The following is a 14,179-nucleotide window of genomic DNA, read 5'->3' on the forward strand; positions in this document are numbered from 1 at the left end:
TCCAGAGTTTAGGAGCTAAATGTGAAAATGCTCTACCACCTTTAGTGGACTTTGCTATTCTAGGAACTACTAGAAGCCCAGAGTTTTGAGATCTCAGGGAGCGTGACGGATTGTAGCGTGTTAAGAGACTGGATAGATACATGGGAGCCAAACCATTTAGTGCTTTATAAGTGAGTAGCAGTAGTTTGTAGTCTATTCGAAACTTAATAGGAAGCCAATGTAGGGACGATAAGATTGGGGTTATATGATCGTATTTTCTTGACCTTGTAAGAACTCTTGCTGCGGCATTCTGAACTAACTGAAGCTTGTTTATTAATGATGCAGGACATCCACCTAGTAATGCATTACAGTAGTCTATTCTAGAGGTCATAAACGCATGGACGAGCTTCTCTGCATCAGATATAGATAACATATTTCTTAGCTTAGAAATATTTCTAAGGTGAAAGAAGGCTGTTTTTGTAACTTGATTGATGTGATTTTTAAAAGATAAGTTGCTGTCTAAAATAACTCCCAGGTCTTTTACCGTTGAACTAGTAGTTACAGAACAACCGTCTAAATGCAGGCTGAGATGCTGGAGCTTCTGTGTACTATTTTTTGGGCCGATGAGCAAAATCTCCGTTTTATCAGAATTTAATAGCAGAAAGTTATGGGTCATCCAATCTCTTATTTCTTCAACACACTCAGTTATGCGAGCTAATTGAGCTGTATCGCCTGGTTTGGATGAAATATATAGCTGGGTATCATCAGCATAACAATGAAAGCTAATTCCATGCCTTCTAATAATATTTCCTAACGGAAGCATGTATATTGTGAAAAGCAGGGGTCCTAGAACTGACCCTTGTGGCACGCCATAATTTACTAGCATTATCCTGGATAGCTCTCCATTTAAATCTACGAAATGGTAACGATTGGACAGGTAGGATTTAAACCAGCTTAATGCCTGTCCCTGAATGCCGATGTAATTCTGTAAGCGATCGAGGAGAAGATCATGATCTATAGTGTCGAACGCAGCACTAAGATCTAGTAAAACTAATAGGGAGATGTAGCCTTGGTCTGAAGCTAAAAACAGGTCGTTAGTGATTTTAACTAGAGCAGTTTCTGTGCTATGATGGGCCCTAAAACCTGACTGAAACTCTTCAAAGATATTGTTCTCCTGCAAGTGGTTACATAACTGGGCAGCGACAATCTTTTCTAAAATCTTAGACATAAATGGGAGATTTGAAATTGGTCTGTAATTCGATAGCGTGCTTGGATCCAGATTAGGTTTTTTAATGAGGGGCTTAATAACTGCTAACTTGAGGGATTTAGGGACATGACCTAACGATAGTGAGGAGTTAATAATATTGAGAAGAGGCTCACCAGCTGTATATAACACTTCCCAAACAGAACTAATATACTGAATATTTATATAATCACATATTTGTACATTTGTATTAGCTAAGAATATATTGACAAAATAAACATAATCTGTTTTGTGTTGATTTATGATATAAAATCCCAGGATGAGTCTGAGGATTCTGCATTGTAATGGAGCAGGACACTGTGTACGTGCTGTACCTGTGAAACGCTGATATAATGAATGTAATCTCGATAAAAATGGATATAAATGAGAATGAAATTTGGATCTGGGTTAGTGTGAGTAAAATTGTTTCTTTACAGATGAATATGTTTTGTTGCCTGAACAATAAAGAAATTCAAGCAGATGTCAAGTAACCTTTGTGTTTCTAAACCAGTCAAACCAGTTCGAGTTCGTCACAGCAGTTTCATTCTGTGGCCAGAAGAAATCGTGAAGAACACAGTGAGTATCTAAACACGGACAATTATTACAAAACCTGAGTGAATCTGCAGTAAAGGACGATTCACCTTCTGACCTCATCATGGGATTATGCAAACTAAAGGATAATGTTATGTGTTATGCAATAATGTTAAAAGTAACCCCACAGTAGTCAAATGTAACCCTTAACCCATAGCATGATCTGTGTGTGTGTGTGTGTGTGTGTGTGTGTGTGTGTGTGTGTGTGTGTGTGTGTGTGTGTGTTTTGCACAGCTGTTATCTGTAGGACAATAGCAGACCTCCAGAATGAGTGCCTCTGAAAAACACAACAGAAAGACATATGAGAGGTGAGAAACATAAAACTGCTAATATTAAATCTTTATAATGATTATTATTATTTTTATTATATATATATATATACACACACACACACACACACATTTATTTATATTATATTAAAAGAAAACTATTTTACTAATCTGAACTGTAGGTGTGTGTGTGTGTGTGTGTGTGTGTGTGTGTGGGGGGGGGGGGGGGGGGAAATGACTGTAATGAAATTGAATGGGAGTGAATGAGGAAGTTATGTGACGCTGCAAACAAATTTTTCAAATAACTATTTTCTGCTAAATGAACTCCAGTCTTTACATAAATACATAATCATATACATGCTTACATATTACGTGTTTATGTGATTAATGTGTTTATATATTACACATTTATATGATTACGATTTATAAATTCTAAACTTTTCCATACAGATTTAATTCAGACTCACCTGAACATTTTTTGAAGAAGAATTCAATAAACTTACTGACAAACTTCAACGATAGAGACAGTTCTGCTGATCTGAGGTCAGTATAGTAATTATATTTTAGGGAATTCCCCTCATTATCAAACCATTTCTTATGTATATATTTATGAGCTGAGAATATCAGCATATTAACACATCTAAAGAAATCAATTCATTCCTTCCAGCATCCATTCCCTTTGCCACAGAAGAGAATTAAGCAAAACGACATCATTTATGCTTCGTAATTAAATAATTAACATTTATTATTCATTTCTTTAAATATCAGGAAATTCTAACATGCTTGGGTTTATCTACAGAGCAGTGAGTTCAGCTGAGAGTGTAAAAATGACCTGTAAACAGCCACTGGATTTAATATTCAGGGTGTGTAGATTCTTTTATTATTATTATAGACATTTTTACACATAATATAAAACAGTCAAATTTGTGGATTTAAAGTAAAATCATATTTTGTAAAATTTTACCTAATCAGGAGCTGGAACACAAAGTCATCACTTTGATGAAGAATGAATTGAACAGGTTCAGGAAACTCCTCAGTCCAGATTACCCAGCATGCACTGAGAGGGAGGTGGAGGATGAGGATGAGAAGGCTCACCACAGTGTCAGAGAGGGAGCACTGAAGATCACGCTGCACGTCCTGAACATCATGAACCACACAGATCTCGCTAAAACATTACACAATAGTAAGGAATCAGCATGGGGGAAGCCCCCCGTCTGCTTCAGCAGATGTTCTATAATAAGATACATTATAAATTATTGTTTATAAATGTGATCACATTCTTCTGTTCTGTTAGAGTTAGAGCTGCTCTCTGTGTATCAGGACAAACTCCAATCCAAGCTTGTGGAGAAGTGTAAAAGAATTACTGAAGGAATCTCACAGCATGGAAGTTCAGCACTTCTGAATGAGATCTACACAGAGCTCTACATCACAGAGGGTTGGAGTGGAGACGTCAATAATGAACATGAGGTGAGACTGATTGAGACAGTGTCCAGGAGACCAGCAACACAGGAGACACCCATCAAATGTAATGATCTCTTTAAAGACAAGTCCATCAGAAGTGTGCTGACTAAAGGAGTTGCTGGAATTGGAAAAACAGTCTCTGTGCAGAAGTTCATTCTGGACTGGGCTGAAGGAAAAGCAAATCAGGACGTCACCTTCATGTTTCCACTTCCCTTCAGAGAGCTCAATCTGATGAAGCAAAAACATCTCAGTCTGATGGATCTTCTTCATCACTTTTTCCCAGAAATGAAAGAATTAAATTTAATAGACTGTAACTTCTACAAAGTGGTGTTGATCTTTGATGGTCTGGATGAGTGTCGACTTCCTCTAAATTTCCAGAACAATGAGAGATTGTGTGATGTGAAAGAATCAGCCTCAGTGGATGTGCTGCTGACGAACCTCATCAAGGGGAATCTGCTTCCCTCTGCTCTCCTCTGGATTACCTCTCGACCAGGAGCAGCCAATCAGATCCCTCCTGAGTGTGTAGACCAGGTAACAGAGGTACGGGGGTTCAGTGATCCTCAGAAAGAGGAATACTTCAAGAGAAGGATCAGTGATCAGCGGCTGGCCAATAAAATTATTAGAAACATGCAGTCTTCAAAAAGCCTCTACATCATGTGTCATATTCCAGTCTTCTGCTGGATCTCAGCCACTGTTCTAGAGAGAATGTTGGGTGAAGCAGAGAGTGGAGAGATCCCCAAGACTCTGACTCAAATGTTCACACACTTCCTGATTTTTCAGATCAAACACAGAAACCAAAAGTACCATAAAAATGGTGATCCTGATCCTCAGCAGAGTATCCTGGCACTGGGAAAACTGGCTTTCCAGCAGCTGGAGAAAGGAAACCTGATCTTCTATGAAGAAGACCTGAGAGAGTGTGGCATTGATGTCAGAGAAGCGTCCGTGTACTCAGGAGTGTGCACTCAGATCTTCAGAGAGGAGTTTGGGCTTCACCTGGGAAAGGTGTTCAGCTTTGTACATCTGAGTGTTCAAGAGTTTCTGGCTGCTTTATACGTGTTTCTCAACTTTGTCTTGAAAAACAGAAATCTTCTAAGGGACCAAAACCCTGGAATGTTACCTCTTTTAAGAAAGCAACCCATGTCCGCTCTCCTGAAGAGTGCAGTGGACAAGGCCTTACAGAGTGAGAATGGACACCTGGACCTGTTCCTCCGTTTCCTTCTGAGCCTCTCACTGGAGTCCAATCAGACTCTCTTAAGAGAACTTCTGCCCCAAACAGGAAGCAGTTCCCACAGCAAAGAGGAAACAGTCAAGTACATCAAGGACAAGATAAAAAAGAATCCCATTCCAGAGAAATCCATCAATCTGTTTTTGAGTCTGAATGAGCTAAATGATCATTCTCTAGTCCACGAAGTTCAAACTTACCTGAATAGAGGAGGTTATGGTCGTCTCAGTGGAACCAGACTTTCTCCTGCTCAGTGGTCAGCTCTGGTGTTTGTGTTGCTGAACTCAGAAGAGGATTTGGATGAGTTTGATCTGAAGAAATATGATAGATCTGAGGAGTGTCTTTTGAAGCTGCTGCTGGTGGTAAAAGCATGTAGGAAAGCCTTGTGAGTATTGTTTATAGATGTAGTATTAAACTTATTGCAACTGAGTGCACTGATATAATACTTGTGTGACGTGTCTGAAGGCACATCATGGTCAAATCCAACACAGTCTCTGAACTCTGAAGTGGATATTTATTTTCACAATGCAGCATAAGAGAGAGAGAGGTGAGAGGCATTGTGGGAATATAGTAGGTAAGGACCATTTTCATGATTAGCGCTTGGTAATTAGTTGCCATGAAGATAGCTAAGATTTAGCCTTCCATTCAGTGTGACTGCTGTTTCAATGCTTTCTGTCTGTGGTGCAAGTAACATAACTGGACCTTGTGTTGGACAGCACTCTAGTGAAGGGCACAAACCTTCAAAACACTCAGATATTCTGATTTGATGTCAGTGCTCGTAAATACTGCTCAACCTGAATGGTGAAGACAGGATTAGTTTCTTTTTTGACAGTCGTTCACTTGAGATTTTGGGGCACTGCTGATAAATCCATATTTCTGTAGGTTTGAGTATACAGAAATCATCAGGTTTTTTCTGTTTTTCTATTTTAAATTTTTTTTTTTCTCCAGGTGGTTTGTTGGGTGTTCATAACCCTGCTCCCACACCCTGCTCTGTGGCTTTATCCTATAACAGAAACTCCCTGGTTTCTGGAAACTGGATCTGAGGTCGGGGTCTTTAGAGGTTACACCCAGATTTCATAGATCACAGTACCTTAAAGTTATAATAAAAAAATAAAATAGTGGTAGAAACAGAAGATTGCGAGAAACTCACAGAGAAAAGCAATTCTTTTAACCCACCTGTGTCATGGAATTCAATCTCCAAAAACTGCTTGATTCCTTGATCACTCTGTGGGTCTTGTATAGGATTGCTTCCCGGTGATGTTATGGACAGATTACAGTTGTGATATCAAATGGGAGAAAGTAGTAAAGTTATTCATGTCCAACTCCAGCAGCTACGGTAGAGAGTCCAGATAAAAGCTTGTGGTGGTTTTTTTCTTTTTTTACTTTGTTTTGCGTAGGGATGCTCTGTGAGAACGTTGGCACAATCTTTTTCATGTAAGTAGATGAGAACAAATGCAAATGCAGATAAAAGGTGTTGATGAACATAACTAAGTGCAAATATAAAACACATGAAAACATGCCGTACATGAACTTTTGCAAGAACGTTAAAATAAACCCAACCATGGAGAACAAGCTGAGACTAATAGTGTCTTGCAAGGTGAGACTTAAATACATGTGTTAATCAAGGGTGAGACAGAACAGCTGTGAGTGATCAGGGACATGCAACTAGGTCATGTGACATGTAGGGTCTGATGGGGGATGTAGTCCTTCTGTATAGTCATTTCAAGACTAAGATTTATCAATATTTAAAATAAGTTTATTTCTCCTCTAGGCTTTTTGGCTGTAATCTGACTGAGGAAAGCTGTAGATCTCTGTCCTCAGTTCTCAGCTCAAACTCCTCCAGTCTGAGAGAACTGGATCTGAGTGACAATAACCTGCAGGACTCGGGAGTGAAGCTGCTCTCTGCTGGACTGGAGACTCCACACTGTAGACTGGAGATACTGAGGTCAGATCATCATCTGCAGAAAGAATTACTGAGTATATTTCTCTGTAAACACTAAACAGTTGGGGGCATGTCAGGGTGAGAAAATAAGGACATTGCTTTCTGAATTCCTTAATCAGGAAAATCCAAATAACCAATGAGTGAATTCTAAATATAAGCAGTGAGATTTTCTTACCAAACACATTTAAAAGAAAAGTAATACAATGTTTTGCCAGTGTCAGCAAATTATAACAATTAACAGAACTTTACAAAGAGAACAAAAACGAGAGCAATGTTATCTACACGGTGAAGGTGTTGGGAATCAAGGCCTTGAGAACGCATATAATTCATTATTAAATAAACTAATACGCTTTGTTCGCTATGTTTGTTTGAGATTCCAGTATTCTGAGCTTGTATTTCTGCCCCCAGGATACGTAGCTGTAATCTGACAGAGGAAAGCTGTAGATCTCTGTCCTCAGTTCTCAGCTCAAACTCCTCCAGTCTGAGAGAACTGGATCTGAGTGTCAATAACCTGCAGGACTCGGGAGTGAAGCTGCTCTCTGCTGGACTGGAGACTCCACACTGTAGACTGGAGATACTGAGGTCGGTTTAACACTTCATCACTGTAAATACTCATCACACACACACACACACACACACACACACACACACACACACACTAGAATGAGACAATTCACTGTATTTATTCTAATAATAATTTGGCATGTGTTTCATTATTCTCAGGGGTAGTTTTTCTTCTTCCTGGTTTTAGGTGATTGTGTACTTGGTATTGAACTTTGCCTCTTCTCCTGGTTTGTAGGTTTAACCCTCTTTTTGTTGACTCTGTCTGCCTAATCCCTGACTCTGTGTACGTAGTTGATGATTATGGGAAAAGCACAAATAAACATCTACACAGACATTAATGCCTTCTTTATTAGTCCTACTTGAAGAAAACTATATTATTCCTGTTAATTTTAATGCTGGATATAAGGGGTTAGGGCTAGGGTTTTATGCAGGGGACAGAAAAAGTTGCCTGTCAGAGAAAGCCGAGTTTGTCTTGACCTTCACCCTCGTTAAGAGTGGGCATAGTAAAAAAGAAATGTGATTGTAGTATGTTTGGCAGACCTTCTTGTTCTAAATGCTTAGTTTTGATCCTACATTAAAGAAAATGTGTCAACAAGAAGTACTTTGTCAGAGACTGCAATTGTGTGCACTGGATCCTTCTTCCCATAAGGCATGTTGGCCTCACATGTTTATGTGTCATAGCCAGTTGCAGGAAGATTCAGCTCATGGCTCTGGCTACCCATGTACCTTAAACTTTGGTCCCTGAAGCTTGTAGACCACAGCTCATGGCTTAACTCATGTTCTCTCATGTTCTCTCATGTCACTCATGTTCTGCTGCTTAATTCCAAGTGCATCTGCTCTGCTGGTGGTCTTTGTGAGCCCTGATGTTTTAGACAAGTCCTGTTTATTCTTTCCTCCACTGTGTGGGTCTTGGGTTTCCATTCATTCCTGTCCACTTGTAAAGTCATGTGAAGCCTGCTGCACCAACAATGACCTTTGCCATGTCTGTAGTCTACAGTTCCTGTGAATGAATCTGTTCTGGCTGAAAGGTACTTGCAGAAAATCTGAACCATATTCATATGTATGTAAACAAATTTGGCATGTCAACAAACAGAGCAACGACAGGAGCAGGGAAAATGGTTCAGTCCCCTCAGGAACAAGGCTCAATGCTTTACACCACTCCAATGCTGATGACACACACACTGCTTCTCTTTCTCTCCCCATCCCGAGGCTTCCTGAGGTTTGGCCAGCTCCAGTCACGTCCCACCTCGTGAAGATTATGGACCTATGGATGATCATGGAGAAGTAGATGCCGAGTGTTTAAAGGCCCTGGCATGGAGAAGCTGATGCTGGATCTATGATGATCACAAATTGTTCTGTATTGTTGAAAGATTTATGACCAAACTTTTGATGTCACCCATATGAGGATGGGTTCCCCTTTGAGTCTGGTTCCTCTCAAGGTTTCTTCCTCATATCATCTAAGGGAGTTTTTCCTTGCCACTGTCGCCACGGCTGCTCATCAGGGACAAACGCACACCTTCACCTTCACTGTTGTTTTCTGTAAAGCTGCTTTGAGACAATGTCTGTTGTGAAAAGCGCTATACAAATAAACTTGACTTGACTTGACTTGACATCCTCATTCTGCTGTGAGATCATCAGTATGTCTGCTGAACAGCGTGGATGGTAAATAATAACTTGAAACTAAATCCCAGAAACCAACGTTTAGGATGCAGTATATACTTTGAGATGCATTCCCATGGCAATATCTTGGGATCACCTAAGAGAACAGGATCTGACAGTGCATTGTGTAGGTTTGGAAAACCTACTTTGAGTCTTTCTCGACTCATTTTGCAAACCAGATTCAGTTATGAATGTTTCTCCTTTAAAACATAAGGAGGATCTAGCCTTTCCTAACTACACTGGGAACTCAGATACTTGTTCTGTTCATCTTAAGATTGAGCTACTGTAGCTCCCTGGTACTGGTCTGCAGTTACAGCTTGTTTTTGGCTTTATTTACCTGGAGGCAATTATCACACCATACACCATTATCACACTGCACCATGCTTTCTGTCAGCCTCATTATTCCTCATGGTAGATTAGAACAGACTTTATTTGCCACATATATATGACAGCAGAGTGAAATTCTTTTTTATCACATATCCCAACTTGCTCAGAAGCTGGGGTCATTCATGATGCAGCACCCCTGGAGCATGGAGGGTTAAGGGCCTTGGTCAAGTGGTAGCTTGTCATGAATCCCCAACCTTCCAAACAGTAACTTAACACCTTAACCACTGAGCTACCACTACCCCAACGAAGTACAACAAAGTGCTGCTTTAACACTACCTCTAGACAAAGGCTGGAGTCCTGGATCTTATCAAAGAAAGACTGTAAAGAGCAGAACTGATTTAAAAAAATCTTTTCCATTTATGGTGCTCTGCTAATGCTAATGCTAATGCTTACACTACATGGTCTACTTGTGTTGGAGTGTGATTGGTTTTTAGTAGATGTAAATGGTTACTGTTTTTTTCTGTAGGTTATATCAGTGCAATATTAAAGGTGAAGGTTGTGCTGCTCTAGCTTCAGCTCTGAAAACAAACTCCTCATCACTTCTGAGAGAGCTGAATGTGAGCAGAAATGATCCAGGAGACTCAGGTGTGAAGCTGCTGTCTGATCTTCTGAAGGATCCATGCTGTACACTGGAGACACTGCAGTGAGTTACTGAATTACTGTCTGTATTATTGAGGTGTGTGTGTGTGTGTGTGTGTGTATATGTGAACAGGGAAGAGGTTCAGTGTGTTGTTTTCTGTTTTCTTACAGGATTGAGACATAATCACACACAAATGAGTATGAGAAGAGGATGCTTCTTACACACACACACACACACACACACACACACACACACACACACACACACACACACACACACACACACACACACACACACAGAGTATATGATATCACAGGCAGTGTGTGTTTGTGACCTATCAAAAATATGATCCCAGCTGTGGTGTGTAATAAAACTAAGATGTTGAGATTGTGTTGTTTTGTGTTGTTTTGGCAGCAGCAGGTTTTCCTGTTGTTAAAATTTCCTGAGTGCACAAACGTATTACAGATCTTTAATACTAAACAAAACAACATTTCTTGTCTTATAGTGTGACTGCTGACAGACATACAGAAAAAACTGTCCATGTCCAGAAACATACAGCTTTAGCTTGTGACTGTTAGAAAGTGCTGACACTGCAGTCTCCTTCCATACACAGTACATCATCATCTCCACAGATAAATAATAACACACATTTCAGGAAGGTTTCACACAAATTAAACCTGTTTGTTTTCCTAATGAAATGATTTTATGTCATTGTTATGTGGGTGTTTATGAGTCTAAATGATTCATACAAAAACTATATAAATATGTATATGTTTGTGTGTATATACACAGTATCTATGTGTGTCTTATTCCTGTTGATTGCACACAGATTCATTTTATTGGAAATTATGAAAGGCTAAAATCATTTGTTATTGTATTGCTTTAATAATTTAAATATAATTCTAATATAATGTCATACAAATCCAAATATACCAGTTATAAACATCATCAAGAAACAGACACAATACAAGGCATCTTCTGTAACAAATATTTTCAGGAAATTATATTTAAAGTATTTGTGATCAGTGTCAAATCAGCTGAAAATGAGTTAAATATGACAAATATGAACAAATAAATATATATATATATATATATATATTAAAAATACATTTGTCCTCGCGCGCGCCCTCTACCGGGAAAACGGGGGAAGAGGATGAGTTGTGACGTCAACAATCGGTCCCATCTAATTAGTCAGAAATGTGTTATTCGGAGTAGGTGGGGCGGTGACGTCAGACATTATTTTATCCAATCGCAGCCACAGATGGGTGTGTTCGGGGAATGTGGGCGGGGTCTGATAAAGGTGCCGTGTTTTTCGGGAGAAGGAGAACGTGTTTTGTGAAAGTTCTCTACAGGTTTTGTGAGCAGAAGCGAAGATCAGCGCGTGACAGGGAAAGTCTACAGATTTTATTAACACACCGGGTCTCGCGACAAGCACAGCCGTCTTATTACAGCACGGGCTTCATGCGCGCGAGCACACACACACACACACACACACACGGGCGGGGTGGACGCGAAAGAGAGTGAACGTGTGAAGAAGTGTGTGCATGAGTGTGTGTTTATGTGAAGTGTGTGCGAGTGTGTGTTTATATGAAGTGTGTGTGAGTGTGTGTAGAGATGAAAGTAGAGTTTGCTCCGTTAAATATCCCGTTGAGGAGACGCTTCCAGACCGCCGCGGTGCTGCAGTGGATCTTCTCCTTCCTCGGATTCGGTGAGTGACCCGAAATCTTCATTAAACCTGAACATGAAGCTCAACTCATCAGCATGGATCTAAATGAGTTCTGGATCCTGATTGGTCAGGAGGTGCTGATTAGTTCTCTGCAATAGTGCAGGTTTTGAGACAAAGTACTTCTTCCATACTGGGATGTGGACAGAAATCCTAATAAGAAGAATAAACAGGATCTAGACTGTATGGAAGGAGTCTCCAGTGTCAGCACTGTATTACTGTATATTTTCCCACATCCTCAGAACAGAGTTGTTCACATTTCTTTAGTTTTTCTCAGTAACATGACAATCTGCAGTTTGTCTCTTATTAACTGCAGCGAGACGACGGTGAGGGACAGAGTGTTTACAGCTGCTAGAACATAAATCACAGCAGGTTCACTGAAGTCGCAGTATTAATGTAGCTGTTAACAAATAAACTGAATGAGGAACTGTGGTGTAAGAGGAATAAAACACACACTGCTGTTGGAGGAAAATCATCAGGAGTGTGTAATTTTGTAACACGGCAGGAATCAGGTGAAATTCAGTGTTAATGTATATAATAATCTGTTTTTATCTCCGTCTGTTTCAGTGTAACTCAGTAATTACAATACACAGATTACAATCTTTACTAATACTACTTAATACGTGTGTGTGTGTGTGTGTGTGTGTGTGTGTGTGTGTGTGTGTGTGTGTGTGTGTGTGTGTGTGTGCGCGCGCAGCTCAGTGCTGTCTGGCAGCCTTCGTCCTGCTCTGTGTCAGTGATTGGTGGATTTTGGCTGCACTGTATGCTGGTTGGCTATATTTAGACAGGGACACACCCACAAATGGAGGTCGAAGGTCACACTGGGTCAGGAGCTGGACAGTGTGGAAATACTTCAGGGACTATTTCCCCATCTCGGTAAGAGAGAATCGGGTCTGTGTCATGGGGTCAAAGGTCAAAAAGTGCTTCTGTATAGTATTGAATATGATATGAATGAACTCTGAAAGAATAAAACATTGAATCTTTAAGTATTTAAATGAATAAAAAGCGTTTTTTTGTCTCTCGCTGTCTCTCTCTCTCTCTTTCTCCCTCGCTGTCTCTCTCTCTCTCTTTCTCCCTCGCTGTCTCTCTCTCTCTATCACTGTCTCTCTCTCTCTCGCTGTCTCTCTCTCGCTGTCTCTCTCTCGCTGTCTCTCTCTCGCTGTCTTTCTCTCGCTGTCTCTCTCGCTGTCTTTCTCTCTCCCTCTCCCTCCCTCCCTCTCGCTGTCTCTCCCTCCCTCTCACTGTCTCTCGCTCGCGCCCCCCCCCCTCTCTCTCGCTGTCTCTCTCTCGCTGTCTCTCTCGCTGTCTCTCTCGCTGTCTCTCTCTCCCTCTCCCTCCCTCCCTCTCGCTGTCTCTCCCTCCCTCTCACTGTCTCTCGCTCGCGCCCCCCCCCCCTCTCTCTCGCTGTCTCTCTCTCGCTGTCTCTCTCGCTGTCTCTCTCGCTGTCTCTCTCTCCCTCTCCCTCCCTCCCTCTCGCTGTCTCTCCCTCCCTCTCACTGTCTCTCTCTCTCGCTCGCGCTCCCCCCCCCCCCTCTCTCTCTCTCTCTCTTACTGTCTCTCTCTCTCTCTCTGTAGTTGGTGAAGACGGTGGATTTGGACCCTACACGTAATTATCTGTTTGGATTTCATCCTCACGGTGTTCTGGTGGCTGGAGCGTTTGGAAATTTCTGCACAGAAGCATCCCAGTTCTCCACACTGTTCCCGGGCCTCACCCCGTACCTGCTCATGCTGCCCTTCTGGTTCCGAGTCCCTTTTTTCAGAGACTACATCATGTTTGGAGGTGAGACATGGACACTGGAATACTATCAGGAGGTTATTCTACAAAGATGAAGACACTTTTTTTTATTGATGTAAAATTCTAGAATTCTGTAGAATTTGAACTTATTTACATATTTACATAATTTACATAAACATTTTGTTTGAATCCATTCGTTTGTCAAGTGATCAAAAATATAGGGACATGTGATTACAGGCGTGTGCTGTTAGAGCAACAGTTTAGAGTTAATAGCTGTGAATGTCTGCTTTCAGACATTTTCCGTTTCTCCTGTGAGACTGCGTTTGTGATTTGTTTGCGCAGGGATCTGTGCAGACTCCAGACAGGCCAAGAAAAGCAGCAGCAGCTGTTAAGAGAAACAACGTGAAAGAAAAACACCACAAAGAATTAAATCACAAATAAGTACAGAAGTGAGGCCCAAAATATTTCAGGAGAGAGATCATATATAGCACATTATTAACTGTAACTATCTGTTCCTATACCTTCACTGATCTATTAATGGCTGTCTGATACAGAAGGTGGCTTGCTGTTAAATATTAAACAGACAGATGTAAATATCAGCAAATAAACACTGAAATACTGATCTTGAATCCACCTTCTGCTCTCAGACACTAATGTGTTCAGTGTGAACTGATCAGTGCAGCTGCTCTGCCTGTTCTTATATACGTACAGAGGAGACATGAAGTGAATCAGGACTCCGACTGATGTATCGGTCGGTCGGTTTATATCACTATAAACATGAGACTGTATTTTGTGATTTGGGCACACAGTGTATCGTGGTGTGT

At 40.7% G+C, this 14,179-nt stretch overlaps 2 protein-coding genes across 5 annotated transcripts in view; both read left to right on the forward strand.

Moving 5' to 3' along the window:
- Positions 1 to 1,575: 1,575 nt before the first annotated feature.
- LOC310715297 (NLR family CARD domain-containing protein 3) lies at positions 1,576 to 10,980 on the forward strand. 3 transcript variants are annotated; one of them, XM_083521643.1, is made up of 11 exons: positions 1,576 to 1,798; positions 2,048 to 2,121; positions 2,533 to 2,625; positions 2,882 to 2,945; positions 3,055 to 3,265; positions 3,377 to 5,150; positions 6,537 to 6,710; positions 7,116 to 7,289; positions 9,784 to 9,960; positions 10,068 to 10,116; positions 10,157 to 10,382. In XM_083521643.1, the coding sequence occupies exons 2-10, from the start codon at positions 2,081 to 2,083 to the stop codon at positions 10,078 to 10,080; spliced, it is 2,721 nt and encodes a 906-aa protein (XP_083377769.1). In that variant the 5' UTR covers positions 1,576 to 1,798; positions 2,048 to 2,080; the 3' UTR covers positions 10,081 to 10,116; positions 10,157 to 10,382. The 3 variants fall into 3 exon arrangements, with proteins under 3 accessions (XP_083377769.1, XP_083377770.1, XP_083377768.1); XM_083521642.1 differs by having other exon boundaries at positions 1,577 to 1,798; positions 10,068 to 10,980; XM_083521644.1 differs by lacking the exon at positions 6,537 to 6,710 and having other exon boundaries at positions 10,068 to 10,382.
- Positions 10,981 to 11,198: 218 nt separating this feature from the next.
- mogat3a (monoacylglycerol O-acyltransferase 3a) overlaps positions 11,199 to 14,179 on the forward strand; it is a 9,670-nt gene continuing 6,689 nt past the window's right edge. For both annotated transcript variants that reach the window (XR_014530291.1, XM_083521650.1), the window contains exons 1-3: positions 11,199 to 11,605; positions 12,318 to 12,496; positions 13,196 to 13,400. Coding sequence is in view for 1 of the 2 variants with exons in the window: in XM_083521650.1 (XP_083377776.1) it covers positions 11,512 to 11,605; positions 12,318 to 12,496; positions 13,196 to 13,400 (478 nt within the window). In the remaining variant the exon portion in view is untranslated. The remainder of the gene's footprint in view (positions 11,606 to 12,317; positions 12,497 to 13,195; positions 13,401 to 14,179) is intronic.

Source organism: Silurus aristotelis (genome assembly GCF_946808225.1).
Source record: "Silurus aristotelis genome assembly, chromosome: 19".
Taxonomy (NCBI): Eukaryota; Metazoa; Chordata; class Actinopteri; order Siluriformes; family Siluridae; genus Silurus; species Silurus aristotelis.

What these genes read in the sequence shown, in the direction of transcription:
- LOC310715297 (XM_083521643.1), top strand. Translation starts at nt 2,081, where the DNA reads ATGAGTGCCTCTGAAAAACACAACAGAAAGACATATGAGAG. An exon ending in AACAGAAAGACATATGAGAG is followed by an intron (nt 2,122 to 2,532) that starts GTGAGAAACATA and finishes TTTTCCATACAG; the next exon opens with ATTTAATTCAGACTCACCTG. An exon ending in TGTAGACTGGAGATACTGAG is followed by an intron (nt 7,290 to 9,783) that starts GTCGGTTTAACA and finishes TTTTTTCTGTAG; the next exon opens with GTTATATCAGTGCAATATTA.